The sequence below is a fragment of the Populus nigra genome, chromosome 11 (genome assembly GCF_951802175.1).
Source record: "Populus nigra chromosome 11, ddPopNigr1.1, whole genome shotgun sequence".
Taxonomy (NCBI): Eukaryota; Viridiplantae; Streptophyta; class Magnoliopsida; order Malpighiales; family Salicaceae; genus Populus; species Populus nigra.
In genome coordinates, this window is record NC_084862.1 from 15,962,473 (window position 1) to 15,984,366 (window position 21,894).

General features: G+C 33.2%; 3 protein-coding genes across 3 annotated transcripts; all 3 read left to right on the forward strand.

Moving 5' to 3' along the window:
* Window positions 1-6,026: 6,026 nt before the first annotated feature.
* On the forward strand, window positions 6,027-11,287 carry LOC133668198 (TOM1-like protein 5). The gene is made up of 11 exons (XM_062087963.1): window positions 6,027-6,415; window positions 7,052-7,140; window positions 7,764-7,873; window positions 8,183-8,261; window positions 8,346-8,444; window positions 8,538-8,651; window positions 8,906-9,069; window positions 9,213-9,288; window positions 10,006-10,091; window positions 10,186-10,383; window positions 10,656-11,287. The coding sequence occupies exons 3-11, from the start codon at window positions 7,773-7,775 to the stop codon at window positions 10,984-10,986; spliced, it is 1,248 nt and encodes a 415-aa protein (XP_061943947.1). The 5' UTR covers window positions 6,027-6,415; window positions 7,052-7,140; window positions 7,764-7,772; the 3' UTR covers window positions 10,987-11,287.
* Window positions 11,217-13,145, forward strand: LOC133668197 (UDP-glycosyltransferase 88B1-like). The gene is made up of 3 exons (XM_062087961.1): window positions 11,217-11,344; window positions 11,414-12,364; window positions 12,446-13,145. The coding sequence occupies exons 2-3, from the start codon at window positions 11,472-11,474 to the stop codon at window positions 12,960-12,962; spliced, it is 1,410 nt and encodes a 469-aa protein (XP_061943945.1). The 5' UTR covers window positions 11,217-11,344; window positions 11,414-11,471; the 3' UTR covers window positions 12,963-13,145.
* A 2,432-nt stretch (window positions 13,146-15,577) lies between these two features.
* LOC133668445 (ferrochelatase-2, chloroplastic-like) lies at window positions 15,578-21,894 on the forward strand. Its single transcript, XM_062088301.1, has 11 exons — window positions 15,578-15,758; window positions 15,878-16,019; window positions 16,179-16,509; window positions 16,848-16,991; window positions 17,240-17,341; window positions 17,587-17,690; window positions 17,773-17,899; window positions 18,224-18,376; window positions 20,315-20,415; window positions 20,550-20,751; window positions 21,404-21,894. Exons 2-11 carry the CDS (start codon window positions 15,937-15,939, stop codon window positions 21,626-21,628), a joined length of 1,572 nt encoding a protein of 523 aa, XP_061944285.1. The 5' UTR covers window positions 15,578-15,758; window positions 15,878-15,936; the 3' UTR covers window positions 21,629-21,894.

A 21,894-nucleotide genomic window follows, 5' to 3' on the forward strand; every position in this document is an offset into this window, starting at 1 on the left:
GGGTCCTAAAAAATGTGGTGCTCAACCTAGAATATAATTATAAAGTAAAATTACCTATAAGAAAGGATTTTGAACTAAGAAATGGATTTAGGGTTTCTCACTTTCTTGAATTTCAATTTCAATAATCAACATACTCAGGGTGTTTTCAATGGCGGACAAGTGAGTAATGAATAAGAAAATTAAGAATGAATTTTCTTAATTTATTTATGTATTAGTAATTGCATCGAATAACTTGGATTAAAAAAAACTTGAATAGATTTAAAAACACTCCATTAATATCATTACTAATATAATTATTAAATCTAGTATAATTAGATGAATCGATGAAGTTATCCAATATTCAAAATCTATAACTAAATTGAGTTTTTTGTAATTGTTTTTTAAATTAATATAGTTAAATTCCAGTGATTTAGTAGATTGATAAATTATTTATTTGACTTAGCAAAACCTGACTAAATTAAAATTAAAAAAGTTATTTTAAAAAAAAATGATATTGTTTTTAAACAAAGTAATTAATTTGAATTCACTAATAATTTAGTGACCTGAATCAAACTTATAGGTATTTAAGATTATAATAGAAGTTAATTTTTAAAGTGTTTTTTATTTAAAAATATATTAAAATAATTTATTTTTAATATTAATTCATCAAAATAATTCAAAAACTCGAAAGAAATTACTTTAAAAAAAATCAAATTTTAATAAAAAAATAATTCAACCACAGTGACAAACAACATATATGATACCCTAATCAACACAATGATCCATGGAAATGTATCGTTTTTTAGGCGAAACTATGTGGAATGTGACATAAAAGCAAGTGTGCGATTTTTAAAGAATAAAAAAAGGAAGGGTCCATAGTCAAATTGTGGGGTTTTGGTTCATTGTATTTTGATACAAGTAATGATCATTGTGTCTTGATATTCAACAATTTATTAAATAAAAATTGGATAAAAGTTTTGTAACCAAATTGATATTGTGTTCTGAGTGAAAATAATCAACTCACTTTTGTGATGATCAGCTTTGTTTTTGGATATTTACTGGTTGATTCATCAAGATCAGAGACTCGTATCGATGTCCAGATTAAGTGAGTATTATATATATAAAAAATTAATTATCAAAATATTCAAAACAATTTAATTAATATTTTTTCTTGAATTTTAAATAAAAAATCGATTTAAGGAATTATTTGAAATTAGAGTAGTATTAAAAAGAAATTACGTTACTCGAGTTATCTAAACTATCCGATTTAAGGAATGGCCAGAACTTTCATTGAGCTTGATTTTAATTGTTGCATTATGTTTTTTAATATTTTTTTAAGAAAATAATGGAGTAATAAATGCAACTGTTTTTTTGTATTTTAGTTCTTTCTACTGTATCTTTGTATTGTTACGTTGGGAGAAAATTTAATATTGAAAGATGCAATTGAAATTAAAAAAATATAAATAGAAAAAAATTCAAATGAAAAAAAAAAACAATTTCAGTGAATAGTATGGCATTGAAAAAACAAATGACTTAAGTCAATTTATATTAACTAGCCAAACTTGTTATTTAAGTTATGAGACTGAAATAATTTCATAGAAATCAAATTAAAACAAATCACAAAACCTAATTGTCAATCAATTCAATGTTAAAGAATAAATTTGAAAAAAAAATTAATAAGAAAATAAGGGGAAAACTCGAGTTAACTCGTTAAATTCGTGATCTAGTTATTAGACTGGATAATCTCACAAAAAATAATTTAAAAAAAATTATAGAACTCAATACTCAATAAATTTAATATTGAATGGTGTAATTAAAATTAAAAAATATATATATTAAACAATTAAAAAAGAAGAAAATACATTATTCAAATGAACAGAGAGGTAAGTGAATTCCCCTTCTTTTTTTTATTAATAAAAGTAACCTCTCTGCCACTAACAAGAGAGAAGCATAATTATAAGACACGATATAATGTTCGAATAAACTTAGATTTATCCTATTGTGTAGTGGATTCACTTAGATTTATTCTAAAATAATACTATTGTAGTTTTTTTAGAAGAAAACAACTAAAAAGATGTGTTTTGAATAATTTTTTATACAAAAATCCTTGTAGTTAACTATCAGACTCTAACCCTAATTTTAGTTCGATTAATCAAGTTATAGGTGAATTCATCAAGTCGATTAGGGATGAGCTCGTTGGGTCATCTAAGTTGCCTGGTTAATTCTCAATCTTATTCTAAATCAAAACCGATTTAAGCTAGATCCATAGTCTAAAAGTTTCCTGGTTGAGTTGCCCTGATTAGGTTGGACAACTATAGACAAATGTTTTAAATTTCATATTATTATAAAAATATTCTAAAAATAAATGACCTGTATCATTTAAGCATGTAAATTTTCTCATCTGAGGAGCAAGTTTCAATCCCATGCGAAACAAGCCATAATTCAATCCACTTTGAAAGGAGTTAATTTATGCTATATGCATATTTTAATCCTGGTTCAAATGACTATGCCCTTGCAAAACTTGACAAGCTAAGAAAGAGAGAGGCTTGTGCAAGACCTGAAGATGAAGGCAACTCAGAAGAGCGTCTTCCTTTGGCCTTGCTTCGATCGACCGTTTTACAGGAGAAAGACTAAATGAAGGTTGTCAAAAATATTTTTTTAACATGACATAAAATATATAATATAAACTTGGATTGTAAACTCGAATCATAAAATTATAAAATTATAAGAAAAATATTTTAACTATTTATATATTGACAATTTCAGTCAAGTAGTAAATAATAATATAACACAATTAAAATAAAAGTGAAATAAATAATACAAATAATGTCCATATGCCTTAAAATACATAATTCAAATAAAAATTCATATATGGTTTAAATAACTTAAAAATACAAAAAGAAAAAAAATAAGATTGAACAACTATATTTTATTGATAGAGTTTCAGAACATTTTATAGAGGACAAGTCTTGAAACACACTGCAGGCAACTAGTGAGATGATACAACATTTTAAGGTATATCACCAACTTCAAAAAAAAAATAACAAAGACCAAAACAGTGAACTCGTGACAACGAGAACAAAAACATATAAAATGACATTAATTTAATCTTATGCCACCTCACCTTCCACTTTTTTTATGTTGGTAACAAGTCCTAGAAATAATATCCAAATATCTCACCAAGCAAAACATGCATTTCAAATTCTTTCTGAGTCTTTGTCGTTTCTATTTGTAGTTAACAAATGGTTAGTCTAAAACACAATATTTTTCTCTATATAAGTATTCATATCTTTTATTTTACTCATTTGATTCCTCACCATCTACCTCTATCTTCCCATGATTTCGATCCTCCGATCATGTCTTCCCGGTCTAAAATACAGTATAAGGCTTTCTCATATCCAAAATCCTCTAATACTGGTGTCAGTCTGCTAAGATTGAAAATTTGAGATTTGGGTAACGGGGAAAGGGGAGTTTGGGGAGTGAGGACTATGTAGTGGAGTGTCAGGGAACTCGGACAGGGAGACAATAAATTTTTTAACTTTTGTTGTTTAAAACTCAAAATCTATCAAACTCGTAAAATCGGTCTGATTTTACTGATTTTAACCGAGTTTGACCGATTTCGAGTTTTAACCTGATTTGATATGTTATGTACATATTGACTCATAAAATTATAAAATTTTAAAAATCAACTCGTGATTTTAACAATCTTGGACTGAACCGTCCACTATTCCGGCCATTTCCTTCCGAGCAGGCAAGGAGCCCAGTGCAAACCGTGCACCTGTTGTGATTCAAACACAAGAAAGCTGATGGTTCTGCTGGTAACGTGCCCAGGATGTGTTTTATTTTAATATATTGATATAAAAATAATTTTTTTAAAAAAAATTTAAATAACCACTACCTCGTAATCTTTCGTTACACGGTCACTGTGCCGGCAGTTCGCGCAGTGGAAGCATATATTTCAGTGACTAACGATGTTGTCTTCAACTCATGGTTTTTCATCAGTTTGTATTTATCGCTGTTATCAATTATATGTACAATAGCAGGTGATTTGTAATTTCTAAAAACACTACAATAAAATATTACCTTGTTCGGGTTAGGATATTTTTTAAAAAAATTTTAAATGATTTTAGTACCTTTTTTATCTAAATATATTTTCAAAAATACATTTAAAAATACTCCATCAGTATCATTACTAATATAATTATTAAATCTGGTATAATTAGATGAGTCAGATATAAATATCCAAAATCTAAAATCTATAACTAGATTGAGTTTCATTGAATTATTTTTTAAATTAATGCAGCCAATCTCGAGTGATCTAGTAGATTGATAAGTTATTTATTTGACTCAGTAAAACCTAACTAAATTAAAATCAAGAAAGTTATTTTATTTAAAAAAAATAAAACATCGTTGATTTGAATTCATCAATAATTTAGTTACCTGAATCAAACTATAATAAAATTTATTTTTTAAAATATTTTTTGTTTAAAAATATAATAAAATAATATATTTTTTATTTTTTAAAATTTATTTTTAATATAGTTCATCAAAATAATTAAAAAACACTTAAAAAATTACTTTAAAACAAAAAAAATCAAATTTTAATAAAAAAATAATTCAAGCACAGTGACAAACAACATATATGATACCCTAATCAAGCAAGTCTGATAATTATGATAAAAGATGCTGCAATCACTTGAATGTTACAGACCTCAAGGATCACAGAACCTCATGTTGAAGGGCTTGATTTACTACTAATTTTGAGAACCAATGTCAGTGTCTCCATGGATGAAAGTACAAGAAGCTCCAAAGGTGCAAAGATCACAGGCAAACAAAATCGAAGTCAAGTCTTGTCTATAAAGGAAAGCTCATGAAATGGTAATGGTATCGAAGGAATCAAAATGTCCAGCACAGCAAATGGCAAGCACTTGCCATTGCCAGGTCTGAACACTCTGTCTCCCCCACCTCTCCTTCTCTGCCTCTCCTTTTGCAATTAATTATTACACTTTGCCTGCACGCTTGAGAGTAAACTATGTCTCTTGCACTCGCCCCATTCTCATGCCATTGCATCACCTCTGATCTGTGTCTGTAAATGGGTTTTGATAACTTGCCCTAGGGCTAGGTCACCTATATATATAATCTTTTCGAGGAACCCTTCCTCATTAAGACCAACCTTTTCCTAGCCTCATGACTATGTAATTTTAATTATTGCTCCCTTCTGTTTTACATGCTGTGTTATTATAATTATTTTTTAAAATATTTTTTATATTAAATTAATATTTTTTATTTTTAAAAAATTATTTATTAAATTAGCACATCAAGATAATTTAAAACATAAAAATTAATAAAAAAATTTAAACTTTTACAGAACACGGTTTGTATTTTCAAGCATTCTTTTGATTTATCCTCTTAGTTTTTATTTTTTTTGATCTAGCTAATTTTTATTTGAAGTTATTTTTTACATAAAAAGATGTTAAATTGATATTTTTATATATGGTTTTTTAATAATTTTTATGTATTTTAATTAAAAAATATTATACATTGCATTACCTCATGTACTTAAAAGTATTTTTACATTAATTTTTTTATGTGACAGAGCTAAATTTATTTATTATATTTGTTCAAAGACATTCTATTTATTTTAAAATTAAATGATTTATAAGAATTTTATTTATTATTATTTTGTATCAAATTTGCATTGACTCATAGGATAAGAATTTTAATTATTATTATTTTGTATAAAATTTGAAATCGAATATGATTAATAACATTTTTTTTAATTTTTTTTATATAACTAGATGAATCCACTCAAGCTATAACTTGAGTTTGAATATGATTACTAGCTAATTTGTGGTTGTTCTTAAATTACAACTTATATTTATCAAAAAGCAAGTTAAAACTAAAAACAAACGGACGCTAGGAATTTTTTTAAGCTTCTGCAAGCCATTTTTATAAAGGAAAAAAAATCCTCCCTTTCTCTGTGACACATATACACCTGGCAGGACAAATCCCACAAAATGTCATTTTATGGTCACATACAGGTGACATTATAGTTGTCTCCATCATCACCTTACAAGGAAAGCTTTAAGCTTTTTCTCTTTTATTTCTAGGCAGCAGCCTTCCTAAAACTTTAACAAGCAGTGGTGATAGTAATTTAGATCCTTTCTGTTTCTTGTACAGCTAACTGTATTATAGATTTTAGCAAAAGATAAGAGAAACAAAAGCAAAAGCTAAAAAAAAGAAGAAAAGAGAACACCCCAGATAAAGAAAAAGCCAGTTACATCCCTGCTGAAAAATAAGAAAGGCTTCATTTTGATCTTTCCTTCTTCATTAACTTGATATTGGTTCTTTGAAATGTTGAAGCTTTTCAGGGTTTATAAACTCTTCATTGATTTCCTCATCATTTTCTCTTTATTCATTGCAGTTTTTCTTACAGGTATGTTGTCTTTTTCTTCTTGTTCTTGTGGTTCTGTGTGTTTTAAGATTTGGAACTGTTACTTGGGTTGTGGGGTTTACTGGGTTTAGGATCAAGTATTGATCCTTTCATTGTCAGGAGTGTTTAGATATATTATTTTATTAATTGGGTTGTGTTTGTCCTTTTCTTTTTTGGATGTTTGATTGAGATCTAGAGATGATTTGACAGTACAGTTTCTGTTTGGGTGCTGTGAGAAGGAAGGAATGTAAATAGTAACTGAAAGCTTGAATCTTGGAGCAGATTGGTGTACTTTTAATTTGTTTTGTTGCCTCTGGTGTGGTAAAGTTTGTCCTTTGGCTGTCTGCACAATGTTTTTTTTTTTTTTTTATCTAATCTGATGTTTTGTTTGGTGCCCCATTTGCACAAAAGTTCAGATTATAAAAACTTCTATGGTTATGAGTTTATTACATTGAAATTGAGAATGTAATATGTTTCTTATGATTCAGAAGGAACCAAAAGAACTATGAAGTAAGCTTCATTATTAGGTTTAGAGTGCATAATGACTGTCCGTGCAAGGTCTACAATTCGAAAGAGTCCGAAACCTTTTATCTTTGAGTAGGTTTGTGATTAATTTATGCTTTATTTTGTTGTCTGCAGAATAGCAAATGATGCTCTCGCAATTTCAAGGTTTTTGCTGGACATTAAAGACGGTCATTTGATTTATTTCTGGCTTTTTGTGAGGGAAAGTAAGTCTAAATGCTTTTGACATTTCTGCAAAAAACATTATAAGGACGCTTAAAAAACAAATCTTCATTTGAATGTCGACCTGTGTTATACCTCTCACCCTTTTTGTTCTTCTACTCAATTACAGTTGTTTAAAGGTTTTAGTTGCATATGATTGAATCATCTTAAAAGGCTTTCCATCGAATTTTTCTCAATACCAGTCCATTAATTCTCATATCCTATCAGTTACACTTCTAAATTTTTCACCATAGCATTCTCATTTTGATCATGGCCATTTTATGAATCTCTTATGTCTTTAACGCCTGATGTTATAGCTGGCAGGCCACCATCTAAACACTTTCCCTTTATTTGGATTTGGATTTTACAATGTACAGACCAGATGTTTCCCTACTTTCGATTCAAATTATTCTAGTTTTATGGTTGATGTCTTCCCTGATGTTCCCTCTCTCTGTGTTGTTTATATGTGAAATTGGGCTGTGATTTATAGTCTTATTTGTAATTTATTTCTTATTGTAAATTCTTGATCCTCTTTTCATTTGTTTCATTTAGTTTCCTCCTGGCTTATAGACCATATGCCATAAGAATGTCTCCAATCTTTTTCTTTTCTTTATATTTTGAATTCCAGAATAAGCAGATGGCAGCTGAGCTTGTCAGTTCTGCAACCAGTGATAAACTGACTGAAGTAGATTGGACCAAAAATATTGAAATCTGTGAATTAGTTGCACGTGATGAAAGGTACATCATATTGCCTGCATTAAATACTTAAAAAGACATTCATGGGGAACTATATACTTGTTTCTTCAGTGTTTTAGTTATTGTAAATGATTTTCTAATGGTAAATCATGTTTAGGGAATGACCACTACTGTTAAATATGATCTTGTTCAAAGACTTGCTCTTAAGATGTTATTTTTAGAATCTCATTATCTGAACTGCTAGATACTGAATAGGATAAGCAAGCTGTTAGTTTGAACTCTCGTTCTTCATTTGCTTCCTTGTCATCCTTGATAAATTTTTAAAATGGATTTGTTGATTCTAATCTGCAGGCAAGCTAGAGATGTTGTTAAAGCTATTAAAAAACGTTTGGGGAGTAAGAATGCCAATACTCAATTATATGCAGTGATGGTGGGTTGATGCTCTTGCTTTGTATGGTAGATATGCTTGGTACACTATAAATAGGCTGACCACTTATTATCTCTTGTTTTGCAGTTGTTGGAGATGCTGATGAATAATATTGGGGAACAAGTTCATAGACAGGTGATTGATACAGGGATTCTACCCATTCTTGTCAAGATAGTGAAGAAAAAGGTAGAACATTCCCTTCTTGTTCAAAGTTTGTTGATTCTTAGCTAATTTTACAGGAGTTGTAACTAAAATTTCACTGTTCCCCTTGTATTGCAGACAGAGTTGCCTGTAAGAGAAAGGATATTTCTTCTTCTAGATGCCACACAGACGGCTCTTGGTGGTGCTTCTGGAAAGTTCCCTCAGTACTATTCTGCATATTATGATTTGGTGGTAGGTAAATGTATGAAAAATGTGGCTTTTCAGAATTGCTTGCTATGCCAATTAATCACTGCTAGGTTAGAAATGCTGCAGATTCGTTGACATTTGATGGATTTCAATTTTTTCTTCTTTGTCCACATAATTTAACTGCTGACAGGCTTTCCTGAAAACTAACAAGCTTGTCTGTGCCATCAAATCCCTCTTTTGCTGTGGAGTTTTTTTTTTTTTTAATCCTGAAAGTAAGCTTGTTTTAATTTCTTGTCCAGTGTGCTGGAGTGCAATTTCCTCAAAGACCTCGTGAAAGACCATCAAATCATCATGCCACCCAAGAAAGTAAGAAAAATACATTAAATGGGGAACTTGCTGCCGCTAGACATGAGGTGGGTGCTCATCCAGTACCAGTGGAGCCTCAAGTTGTTCCTGAATCCAGGTATCTTTTGCTGAGTTTGTTGCATGATGCACAGATATTAAGGGAGGCTAGGTGCTTGTTTCTATCAATCAGGCACAGAAGAGGAGGTTTAATTGTTTACCACTAAGAATAGCCATTTCTAATCTTGCATTTATTGTACCCAGTATTATTCAGAAGGCGAGCAATGCTCTGGAGGTTTTAAAAGAAGTCCTTGATGCTGTTGATTCTCAAAATCCTGAGGTACCTTTTTCCCCTGCAATTTTGAACCTAGTCTTCCAATACTTTCGGCTGCTCGTTTCTATCAATTGCATTTTCATCTCTCATGATCCTACAATTTTTACTGGATCAACTTCCATATTTTACTTCCTTTGTGAGCTTGTGCCTTCACAAAAGCAAGAGAGAGTTCCATGGCTCTCAAGAATTTGGAGAGCCATTAATTTTCTGCACTGTGTGATTATTATATACCATGGTATGTCCAAGCATTCTGCTTGAAGTTTTCAATTCTCAATGACATCCTCTACTAGATTATGTAAAAGATCCTTTTTTTTCCCCTCGAGGCTTGATATTAAACTATCTAGTGTCTTTATTTTTTTCTTGTGCATAGCAAATATTTTCCATGTTAATTTCTGATTTGATGCGAGTAGACAATTTAATATGCCCACCCCAACTAGTTTGGGATCAAGGCTTTTCTGTTGTCATTAATAGTAAAAAAGCTGGTATATGAACCTCGTTTATTTTGCTTCAATGCCAAATTTTCTGTGTTCTATGAAGTTTCGCTGTTAACTCATGTTGATGACAAGGCTGTAGCTTATAATACAGAAGTACATGGCACACGAACAATCTTGGATGGTTGACATTTATAAATTGCTTGTTGCTTAATTCTTTTATTTTTTCTTTTTTCATCTTGAACTGCACTGGTGAATTATGAGTGAGCATTTCAGGACATTTTTCTTTCAGGGAGCGAAGGATGAGTTTACTCTCGATCTTGTGGAACAGTGTTCATTCCAAAAGCAGAGAGTAATGCATCTTGTGATGACTTCTAGGTAAGGCTGGTTTCTGGTCAATTTGGCAGATTTGAATATTAGCCAGTCTTGTACTCGCACTTGAATTGACTCTCTTCCTCTCTTTCGTGTCCAGGGATGAAAAGTTGGTCTCTCAAGCTATTGAATTGAATGAGCAGCTACAAAAAGTTCTGGCAAGACATGATTCCCTTCTATCTGGGAGGTCTACAGTTTCAGATACGACTACCATTTCCGATAGAACTACTACAACAGCAAATCATTTTAATCATGAGGAATCAGAGGAAGAGGAGGAGCCTGAACAGCTTTTCCGAAGGTATGTTCATGTCATCAAGGCTAGGCTTGTATTTGGTGAAAAATAATTGACTTGTATCATTTGAACATGTAATGTTTTTCATCTGAGGAGCAAGTTATAACCACATGTGAATCAAGCTAGTATTCAATTCACTTTTGAAAGGAGTTTATGCTATATTCAATTCACTTTTGAAAGGAGTTTATGCTATATTCAATTCACTTTTGAAAGGAGTTTATGCTATATGCATGTTTTAATCCTGGTTCAAATTGCCGTGTCCTTGCAAAACTTGGCAGGTTAAGAAAGGGGAAGGCTTGTGCAAGACCTGAAGATGAAGGCAACTCAGAAGAGCGTCTTCCTTTGGGCTTGCTTGGATCGACAATTCCAGGAGATAGGCTGAACCGTCCACTTATACGGCCACTTCCATCCGAGCAGCCACAGGATCCCATCGCAAATTGTGCACCTGTTGTAATTCCACCACCACCTGCGAAACACATGGAAAGGCAGAAATTCTTTCAGGAAAAGAAGGCTGATGGTTCTGCTGTGTCTGGCCACATGAGGGGTCTTTCATTACACAGTCGCAATGCCAGCAGTTCCTGCAGTGGAAGCATAGATTTTAGTGACTAGGGCGATTTTCTCAACTCATGGTTTTTCATCAGTTTGTATTTAGTGGTTTATGGTGGTATGTCTTATCTCATGTACTGTTAATGGGAGTGTTTTTTTACTGTTAGTCAGGTATTAGTGAGGTGTTACTTCTGTTTCTGAGGAGTTCTGCCCTAAGTTTGCACTTTTAAGCAAGCTGGAACTCTGTTACTGTCTTGGGAGGGATTTGTACACGAGATTTTTCTATATACCTCTCTGGTTATCATCATTTTATGAGATATTACTTGTAGGGAATAACTACTTCCCTTGGTGCATGGTTGAATAATCATCCCTGTAAAGTGTAGTTTACGATATTGTCTCTTACTCTTCCATCTCGTGAAAGGTCAGCTTTCCATTGACTTAAATCCCTTTTATAAATTATTCCCTCAACTTATCAGGTGTTCATCTGCAGATTCTTCTACCTCTTGCACACTCCCTTCATCAGTTCATCGTTCTGTGAGGGCTAAACAATGAAAGAAGCAATTGTCTTGTATCCAGCGGCAACCTCCCACCAGATGATCTCTATGGTGGAGTTAGCTAAGCTGATCCTGCAACACCATCCCAACATCTCCATAACAATTTTTGTAGCAATCATGCCTTTTGACACCTCCACCATTTCCGCATATATCAGTTCCATCTCCCAAACAAGTCTTCCCATATCCTTCCTCTCTCTCCCTCCACCCAGCGAAAAACCTCCTGGACCAGCGGCTGCAGCCACTTTGGGTAAAGCCGCATTCGATTATATCCGCCTTTACTCCCCTAAAGTACTCGATGCCCTCAAAACCATCTCTCTCACCTCCACTGTTCTTGCTTTCATAATTTCCACCTTCGGCATCACTTACGACACACCCATCCCAACTTACTTATACTTCACTTCTGGTGCTACTAGTTTTGCCAGCATCCTCTACTTGCCCACCATCCATAACCAAACTACCAAGAGCTTCAAAGACCTTCCCAACAATACCCCTTTGCACTTTACTGGACTGCCACCCATCAAACCCTCTCACCTGCCTGAACCCCTACTAGATCGCGACCATCCTGCCTACCAGGAATTCTTTAGCCTTGGTACTTTACTACCTAATTTGAAGGGGATGATACTGAACACTTTTGACATGCTTGAGCCACAAGCGATCAAAGCTATCACTGAGGGTGCTTGTGTTCCAAAGGGCTCAACCCCTCCTTTATACTGCATAGGGCCAAGGATTGTTGATGCCAAACAAAGGGGTGCCTCAGATGATGGTTTATCAAAATGTTTGCTGTGGTTAGACAAGCAGCCAAGCCAGAGTGTGGTGTTCTTATGTTTTGGCAGAAAGGGAGCTTTCTCTGCACCTCAGCTGAAGGAGATTGCTTTTGGCCTGGAAAGGTATAAATTATTGATAGTTTATATACCTATATATATATGGCTCGTCATTTGTTTTCTTTTCCTTTGTTTTTGACCAATTAGGAGCAAACAAAGATTTATGTGGGTGGTGAGGAATCCACCACCAAAATCCGACACGGAACCTGACCTAGAGGAACTACTGCCAGAAGGGTTCTTGGAAAGAACAAAAGAAAGGGGTCTAGTGCTGAAATCTTGGGCACCACAAGCTGCAATTCTGAGCCACCAAGCAGTGGGTGGATTTGTGACTCATTGTGGGTGGAACTCAGTGCTTGAAGCAGTAACTTACGGTGTGCCAATGTTGCCTTGGCCATTGTATGCAGAACAAAAGTTGAATAGTGTGGTTTTGGCAGAGGAAATAAAGCTGACACCAAAGCCTATTTTAACAGAAGATGGTAAAGGAGTGGTGAGCTCAGAGGAGGTGGAGAGAAAGGTAAGAGAGTTGATGGGAATGGAAGGGAAAGGATTCAGAGAAAGTAGTTCGATGATGAAAATTATGGCCATGGCTGCTTGGACTAATGGTGGGTCTTCCTTCACAGCTTTGTCCAAGTTGGTGGCTTCTTGGAAGCAAGAACAATCATAAGAAACCATCTCATACTTTTCCAAGATTGGTTAGCCTTTCTTTGTCATTTCCCCGAGATATTCTTGGAAAAACCATGCTCGGATCATTAGATATTAAACCTATGTGGAATGGAATTGAAACAAGATTAGGAGGAAGGTTGATTGTGTTAACATTCAAGTTAATTAATAATTTTTTTAAATTAAAGTAATGTTATTTTGAAAATAAAAAAAAATAATGGGTTTTGATATCCATGTTAATTTTAAATATTAAGGGTAATTCATCTTGATTCTGGATTTATCTATTTGGTTGTGTCGAGTTTTGAATCTTAGAAATAAAGTAGTAAAAATTCTAGTCATTTAGGTTATAGTTTTTTTTTTAATTTAATATTAGTGTTCGGATCAGCTTGTGTATACCTCAACTAATTTTACGAGCTTTAAAATTAACAACCATATAAACCTTTGGTTCATTTAGGTTGTAGTCTGATAAGGCAGGCCCTTAGCTATCTGATTTGGCATGTAAATTCATATTTGTTCTTGGCTTATTTTTAGGAGTTCCTGTGCAATACTGTTTAGGCATCACTTGGATAGATAATAAGAGAATTTGTTTCTCATGTTATCGTTGTAGATTTGAATTTTGAATCCGTAGATTTATTCTTTGAAAAATAAATATATGTTCTTTTCGAGAGTTTTACAAGGTTTTTAAATAGTTCTAGAAATCCTATTTTAACTAGGAAAGAACCTAAAGTTCTTTAAAAAATAATAAGATTGCCCTCAAACAATAATTTCTGAATCTAATACTAGGAAATCTAACTGATATCTATAATAATAATAATAATAAATCTAATTCTTTTTAGATAAATAATAAAATTAATTCAAATAATAATTTCTAAATCTAATTTCAAGATAGCTAATTGTCTGATAAGCGACGTAATAGGTTTTACACGGAGACTTACCTGTAAAGTCATCTAAAAAAAATTTAAATCTGATCCAAAAATTAGATTTTTTGTTATTGAAATCTTAAACTACTAACCTAGTCTAATATGTTTAAACATTTTATTAAATTTAGACTTATTTTATTAGTTCATAAAAATATTTATCTGGTCATTTATATAGTTTATTTAAATCCCATCTACTTCTAGTTATATCATATTATTATTCAAAAACGAGAACCTAGTTGCATTACAATATAAAGAGAAATTTTTTAATGCATATATTAGAGTACGAATGATTTGTCTAAATTATTATCGAATGAGATTTAAGTTTCAAAAGGGCCTTTTTTTAAAAAAATAATGTAAGATATAAAAAATAAATAAAAATATTTTTGATTAAAAAGACAGATTTTCTTTATTCAACTATCTCTTACTCATTTATTTGGATATAATAATAAATACTTATTTCTTTCAAAATTAGATTGAAAATATTCTAAATTTAAAAAAAAATGATTCGTTATCCTATAAAAGTCAGGATATGGGTTAGTTTTCATGCCAATAAATTTCCATCCACACAAGTTTAAAATATCAGCTTGGGGAGGAGATAAATGATGCAAAGTGCTTGAATTAATCTGTTCTAAGCAATGAAAGAGAGGACACATGCAAAGCTGTGATAATAAATTCATCAAACCAACTCCAATGGCTTGCTTTTCATGTGATAGTGACCATAGTTTTTGTCTGTCCATCTTCAATTTGAAGGTCCATCTCATTCAACTGTATCCTCTCCTCCCTGATTGATCTCTTAGCCAGCTGAACAGCTCTGCTATAACACCCATGGAGTTATTCATGATATTGAGAATTATCCCAGAAAACTGTGAAATTATTTTTTTTATATAAAAAAGGGTTTTAACTGGGTTTATTAAATCAATTTTCACTTGGTTTTATTTAAAATTCAACCCAAATCAAATCTAGATAAGTGGATAATCTTTATAAATTAGACTGAGTTTAATAACAATTATACATAAAACGAGTTACAAATAATATTATTGCATGCTAGTCCAAGGTTTTGGTTGTTGAACCAGGCAATGTCCCCCTTTTGATAGTGGCACTGTAATTTTTAAGAATCGAGAGTGGTGAACAGGATGATGTATTTGTATGATTTGATAGTCAATAAAATTGCAATCTTTCCATGGTAAGAACAGTTATAAGACCTGAGAGGTATGACTCAGTCTCAGAGCTACTTTGTGGATTACAGCAATAAACTTGAATTTTATTATTATTTTAAAAAATACTAGAATAATGTTGTTTTTATTTTTTTTTAGAATCAAACATAATATTATTTTAATAAAAAGAATTTATTTCTAAATGAAATTTATTTTTGAATAGGCTATTTATAATTGTGGTAGTAATTATTTTTTAAAATATTTTATATTCAGAAATATATTAAAATAATATTATAAGTAAGATATTACAATAAAAATTTTTTTTAAAAAAACTCAGGTATTCAATGAGGCAATAGTAAGTTTGTATGGCATTTCATTTCGAATTTTTTTTTCTGGATTTAATCAAAATAGATAAAGCAAATCCACAAGATCATGTGAGACATAACTTAATAAATGCTGAAAAAGAAATTTTTAAATTTAAAAATAAATCACAGAATAAAGGAAACAAAATGATAGGCAGTAATAAAAACATGAAAAGATAGATAAGAGAGAGAGAGAGGGAAAGAGTGCAATGAAGTGGTGTTGATTTTTCTCGTTTGTGATAAGTCAGTCTCCACACAAGTGGGTGTTAGTACTTAGTACACATTTGCCAAGAAACATGAATCGAAGAGAAAAAAAAGGACCTCTCTTTCTCTCTTTTTACCAAGGCTTTAGCTCATAGACACTGTAATCACTAATCACACTCTTAACTTTCCTTTTTGCTTGAGAAAATTTTGCATTTTGAGCTTCTGGGTTGTCATTATACTGATAGAGTAACAAGACCCTGAATTTGGTTTTGAATTCAGACATCTTTGAATCGGAGAAAGCAGAAACAAGTTTGGTTCTTTTGTGTGTTTTTATTCAAATGATAATGAATTGTGGAGCAGTGAATGCTACTACTCCTTCTTCAACTTCTTGGTCTGCTTCTCACAGCTCCAAAGTCCCCATGTAAGACAATTCTCTCCCTCTCTTTTTCTCTGGTTATGAACTTTAGTGAGAATTTGAGTTGTGGGTTGTGTAGAATTCTGGATTTTGTTTGGTGTGGTTGTAGAACTTGATGTGAAAGTTGATAGTTTGATGTGTTTTCTTTGTTTCTTGCTGTCATAGGTTGTTGCCTAGGGCAATTTGTACTCCACAAAGGATGTGTTGTGTCTCTGGTGTTCATGTGGATGCTTGTGTTAGTTTTAATGTCTCAAGAAATTGTGCTGTAGCTAAAGACTCATTGGGTTGGTCTGGAACTTCACCATCTTTATATTCTAAGCAGCCATTCAACAAATTTTTGTTGCCTTTGAAAGCATTAGTGACTTCAACATCTCAAGATTTTCCCATTGCATCACTTATCGGTGAAGAAAAGGTAGGAGTTTTGTTGCTTAATCTTGGCGGTCCAGAGACTCTTGAAGATGTGCAGCCTTTCCTTTTTAATCTTTTCGCTGACCCGGTAAGAGACTCTTGCTTTTGCATTTGATTTGAGAGCACAACTGTACATATACATTTTGATTTAGGGACTGGAATGGATGTAATAGTATTTTAGGCCAAATAAATATATATATATATATATATATATATCTTTAGGCACTTAGAGTTTCGGACTGTCTGTTATGCTATGCATGATCGAGTAAAGGATGCTGCTAGCTCTCTTCATTTTGTTGACACAGAGTGCATCTTGTACTAGTACCAACCAGTTGAGATAATCATGAAATTTTGTTACGTTGATCATTGTCATTAATGATTCTCTATCAAATTTAATTCTATTCATCTTACTTTCTAATATAACAGGACATTATAAGACTGCCAAGGTTGTTTCGATTTCTTCAAAAGCCCCTGGCCCAATTCATATCTGTTGCGAGGGCACCAAAGAGCAAAGAAGGCTATGCTTCAATTGGTGGTGGCTCTCCTTTGCGGCAGATTACTGATGCACAGGCATGATCTTGTTTTTCCTTTTCAAATAAGCTTGTGTTTTCTTAGTAGTTTATATTTGTTATCTCAATATCTCGAGCATTAAAATAATTGAATAGAATCAGAACAAGGTAGCTGATGGGAAGTCATTCCTATGCTGCCAGGCACCTACACACCTTAAGAGCATTTTGCTTGGAAATTGTTTTCCTTGTTTTCCCAGGCAACTATTTTCTTGTTTTAAATGTCCTTTCTTGTCTATTGTCTTCATTCAGGCTGAAGAATTGAGGAAATCCCTGTGGGAAAAGCAAGTCCCAGCGAAGGTATATGTTGGTATGCGCTACTGGCACCCGTTCACTGAAGAAGCCATCGAACAGGTACTCCTTTGAGCTTCAGTTCAGTTACTAAGTTCTTTTCTGGTAACGTTCAGTGAAATCTTAATACACCTTACCATTATGTAAAAGCTTCTAATATCTTAATAATCCTCTATGGATTTGAAATACTTTCTCCAGTCATTCTTAAAGCAAAAGATAAGCATGCCTCCTGTAAGCTTCATTATCTGATATATGGGATTTGAATGAAGATGTTGTGGTTCAAATTACATCTTTTTATTTCTTTGTAGATAAAAAGAGATGGAATCACAAAGCTCGTTGTCCTTCCCCTTTACCCACAGTTTTCAATATCAACTAGTGGTTCAAGCCTTAGACTTTTGGAGAGTATATTCCGGTGATTAAAAAGCACATGCTCTATCCATTTGTGATGCTCCAAAAATGTAATCTAATTTTGATGCTTTCTAATGGTCAACCAGGGAAGATGAATATCTTGTAAACATGCAGCATACAGTGATACCTTCTTGGTACCAGCGTGAAGGATACATCAAAGCTATGACAAATTTGATTGAAAAGGAATTAGAAAAATTTGACCGTCCTGAGCAGGTAATACCTTGTTGAACGCTTTTGAAGGATCATGTTTGTCAAATTTAATTTCATGGTTCTTTTATTGATCTCTCACAGCTAATTTGAGTTTCCAAATTGACTTGCTTCTTTTCTTGTTGTTTGTAAATTAAAAATGTGGAAAAGTACTAAAGTATAGCTGGGAGCTAACCAAGTACATGTGGATGTGTTTGTGTTTGTGTGTGTTCGTGCCGCTCTTGTATTTGTCTATATCAAAACATTTTAATCCCTTGTCGTTGCTTTAAATACTTTTAATTGTACCTTTGCATAAAAAATTTAACCTCAATCTGAGCATGTGCAATATAGGCTGTGATCTTTTTTAGTGCACACGGTGTGCCACTTGCATATGTGGAAGAAGCTGGTGATCCATACAAGGCAGAAATGGAGGAATGCGTGGATTTGATAATGGAGGAATTAGAAAAGAGAAAGATCATAAATGCATACACTCTTGCATATCAGGTATTCTTGATGTCATCTGAGTTGTTCTTGGTGTATTTTGATTCACAAATTATCGATAACAGTATGTGACTAGTTGACTTACATAACATGCATGGCTTAAAAACCTTGGCTGTATTGGAGAAAAGTTAAAGTGTGGACTCCACTTTGAAACAATAGTATGTTCCTTTTGAAAACCTCATTCGAAAATGAATCAAAGAATTTTTTTTATTTTTTGAAAAAAAAATGGATTAAAGAGCTGCTTACAATTTTCTTTACTTTGCTTGTGATAGCTGCCAAAGATTGTCGATTCACAAGAGAAACATCCTTGGTTGAGAAAATTGAATATTTGGCAGGAACAATAAAATAGTTCTGATTGTGGGACTAGCTGACTTTCTGAAAGCAAGTTCATATTGCTGATATTTATTGGAGTCTAAAAAATGGCTCAGAAACTTAGCTGTTTCTATTTTGAAACTTATACCCAAGGTTCGGTGGTGGAGAGCATATAGCATACAGCATACTGGCTTTTAAATAAAGAGATGGCAGAGACAGTTGGAAATAAGAAAGAGGAAGGAGTTGTCAAATGAAATCCTTAACTCGGTCACAGTTCTGGCCAAGTGTTTTGACTGTGAAGTTGATTGACTATGCTATTGAACAGCACATAGAAAAACACAAAACTAAGCGGTAGAGACATCATCTTATGGTAGCATCTGATTTATATTTCTGAGTGGAGAGGATAGATACTAGAAACAAAAAGTTGATGTCAAAATAATGCATTAACACTAAAAGAATGGTAATAATATGTAGAGATATCGGTGGAGATATTCACATATGTGACCTCCCAAGTGGAATTAAGCTGCCACAGTAGCTATAAGGGGCCCTTTTTGTATTCTACATGAATATCTCTGTGAGGTTTTTGTTTGCATATTGTAATAGCTTAATACTGAAGACTTGAATGTCCTTTCAAACAACATCATCTCTCTTTTGCCAACATGATGAGGTGATGCATTCCAGAGTGGAAGATTGAAGCTGTATCCCTTTGCCTACAGAATTATTGGGGACTGTCAATATCCAAAAATCCATAATGGAAGTAGCACAACCCTGCAACTAAGAAACATAATTACCAGAAAAATATGAACATTATAAGGGTTCAATAATTATCAAGAAATCTTCTCTCCATATCTAGTGAGATCATCCTTTTTCTTTCTCCTTTCCTGGCCATAGTTTCAGGTTTCATCCACCAATCTGCTCCATCAACATTTTCTACAACATCCATTAATCTTAGATATGATTGAGGAAACCTCACAAGGACCCACCTTCAGGAATCCCAAACAGAATTGCTGACATTCCTAATATCATATATAAATTACCAAGTATGCAAAACCAAATCATCTTCTTCATAGCGAATATGGATTGAGTGAAGTAACTTGTACTTGCTGGCAGAAGGAATATATGTTACAGCAAAGCATTCAGTCCTGATATAATCACCACAAGGATTAGACAACTTGACTAGTTCACAGGAGTTATGTTCACATACAAAAATAACCCCCTCCCCTCTTCTAAGACGTTTCAAGTCATGACCAGAAGGAATTACACTGACATCACCATAACCATCCAAAAACAACTCAAACTTATCACATAACCCTACCACTACCATCCATCATCATGAAACAGTGAGTTTCTTTCATGATTTCTATTTCCAGTCTAAATGAGATGACAGTCTAATCTTATTTAAAATTGAATTTACTTGTAATAGACTGTACTAATACTGCTAGAAAAGTTTTTTGCTTTGTTTTTGTTTTTTTGAGTAAATATCTTCTATGATTTGATGAATTCTGTCGCAAGCATGTCGACACTAAGGCCTGAGGTTTCTTTTTTTCCTTTTGTTTTTCCATGTTACATGCTCTTCTTTTTGCATTCAAATTTCACTGCGAGTCATTGATGGTCTGGATATTCTAACAGAGCAGAGTTGGACCTGTGGAATGGTTGAAACCATATACTGATGAGACAATCATTGAGCTTGGGAAGAAAGGGGTAAAACGTCTTTTGGCTGTTCCAATTAGGTAATCAATTTTTCTATAACCAAGTTAAGAAATTGAACTTATTGTATTTTTTGCTAGAAGTTGTTGGTTCACTGATCGCTTGATGTTTTAATTTATGCATTGAAGTTCTCAAAACTTCATTCTCTGATTCACAGCTTTGTTAGTGAGCATATCGAGACCTTGGAAGAAATTGATGTTGAGTACAAAGAGTTGGCTCTCAAGTCTGGTATAGAAAAATGGGGACGTGTTCCTGCACTAGGATGTGAGCCAACCTTCATTTCAGATTTGGCTGATGCAGTGATTGAGAGTCTTCCATATGTAGGAGCTATGGCAGTCTCAAATCTAGAAGCTCGACAGGTACCCTTATTAATCTTTTCAACAATTTAGAAGTCAAATAAGATGCTTGAAGTTTTCTGTTAGTGGATGCCAGCATGTAACTTCTCAATGCCAATGAAACTTTTCGTCTACAAGATTGTTATTCCATGTGTACTTTCCTGTCTCACTCGTTCCGTCCCTCTGAGCATGTATGTGTGTAACACATTTGTGTTTATATAGATGAAATGAACTTTAAAGACCTTCCATCATAATAACTACAGTTGCCTACCCCAAGTTAAACATGAACCCTGAAGGACCCAACAGTGTCTGCTTTCACAAAAGCTATTTCCCCTTCCCAGTCCTTGCCTCTTTAATTTATGTCCATCCTATTTGCATTTGCTTCTCCAAATTAGCCGAGTTATGACTGGTTGGGCTGTTTCTGAATTTCAAATTTTTGCTCCTTTGGCATCCCCATTAAATTAAGCAGAATGGCATTAATCACTTTTATGACTATAGGATTATTTTGAACACTCATATTTCACTTCTTTTCTCATTGAATTGGAAACCAACTTTCTCCACCGTTATCTAGAGGAAAGCATGTTAGGATGGTTGTTATCTCTTTGTTTCTGTGCTGATGAGCTGCATATTTTACCACTGATTTTTTCTCTGATAATTGGTTTGGGATTTTCTGCAGTCTTTAGTTCCGCTTGGCAGTGTAGAGGAGCTGCTGGCAGTTTATGATTCGAAGCGAAGAGAGCTACCATCGCCTGTGACGGTATGGGAATGGGGTTGGACAAGAAGTGCAGAAACCTGGAACGGGCGAGCAGCTATGCTGGCAGTTCTTGTTCTATTGGTTCTTGAAGTCACCACGGGGCAGGGGTTTTTGCACCAATGGGGTATTTTTCCATCGTTCCATTGAACACCACTACACAAGACCTTTCTTATGCCTGGTGTAAATTTTGTTACCTAAGTCAAGACGCATAATTTCTTATGCATAATACGACTTTAACTCGTATATATGCTGAATCGAACACTCTGGCATTGTTGTTGAAGTTCATAATTGGTGGGATTTGGGTTAATAGCATAGGTACTGGCAGTGCAATCCTTCAATGGGTCAAAAGATAAAAAAATTGTATTACAGAGTTATATTATTTTTCATCTAATTACAGAATGTTCTTTGATTTA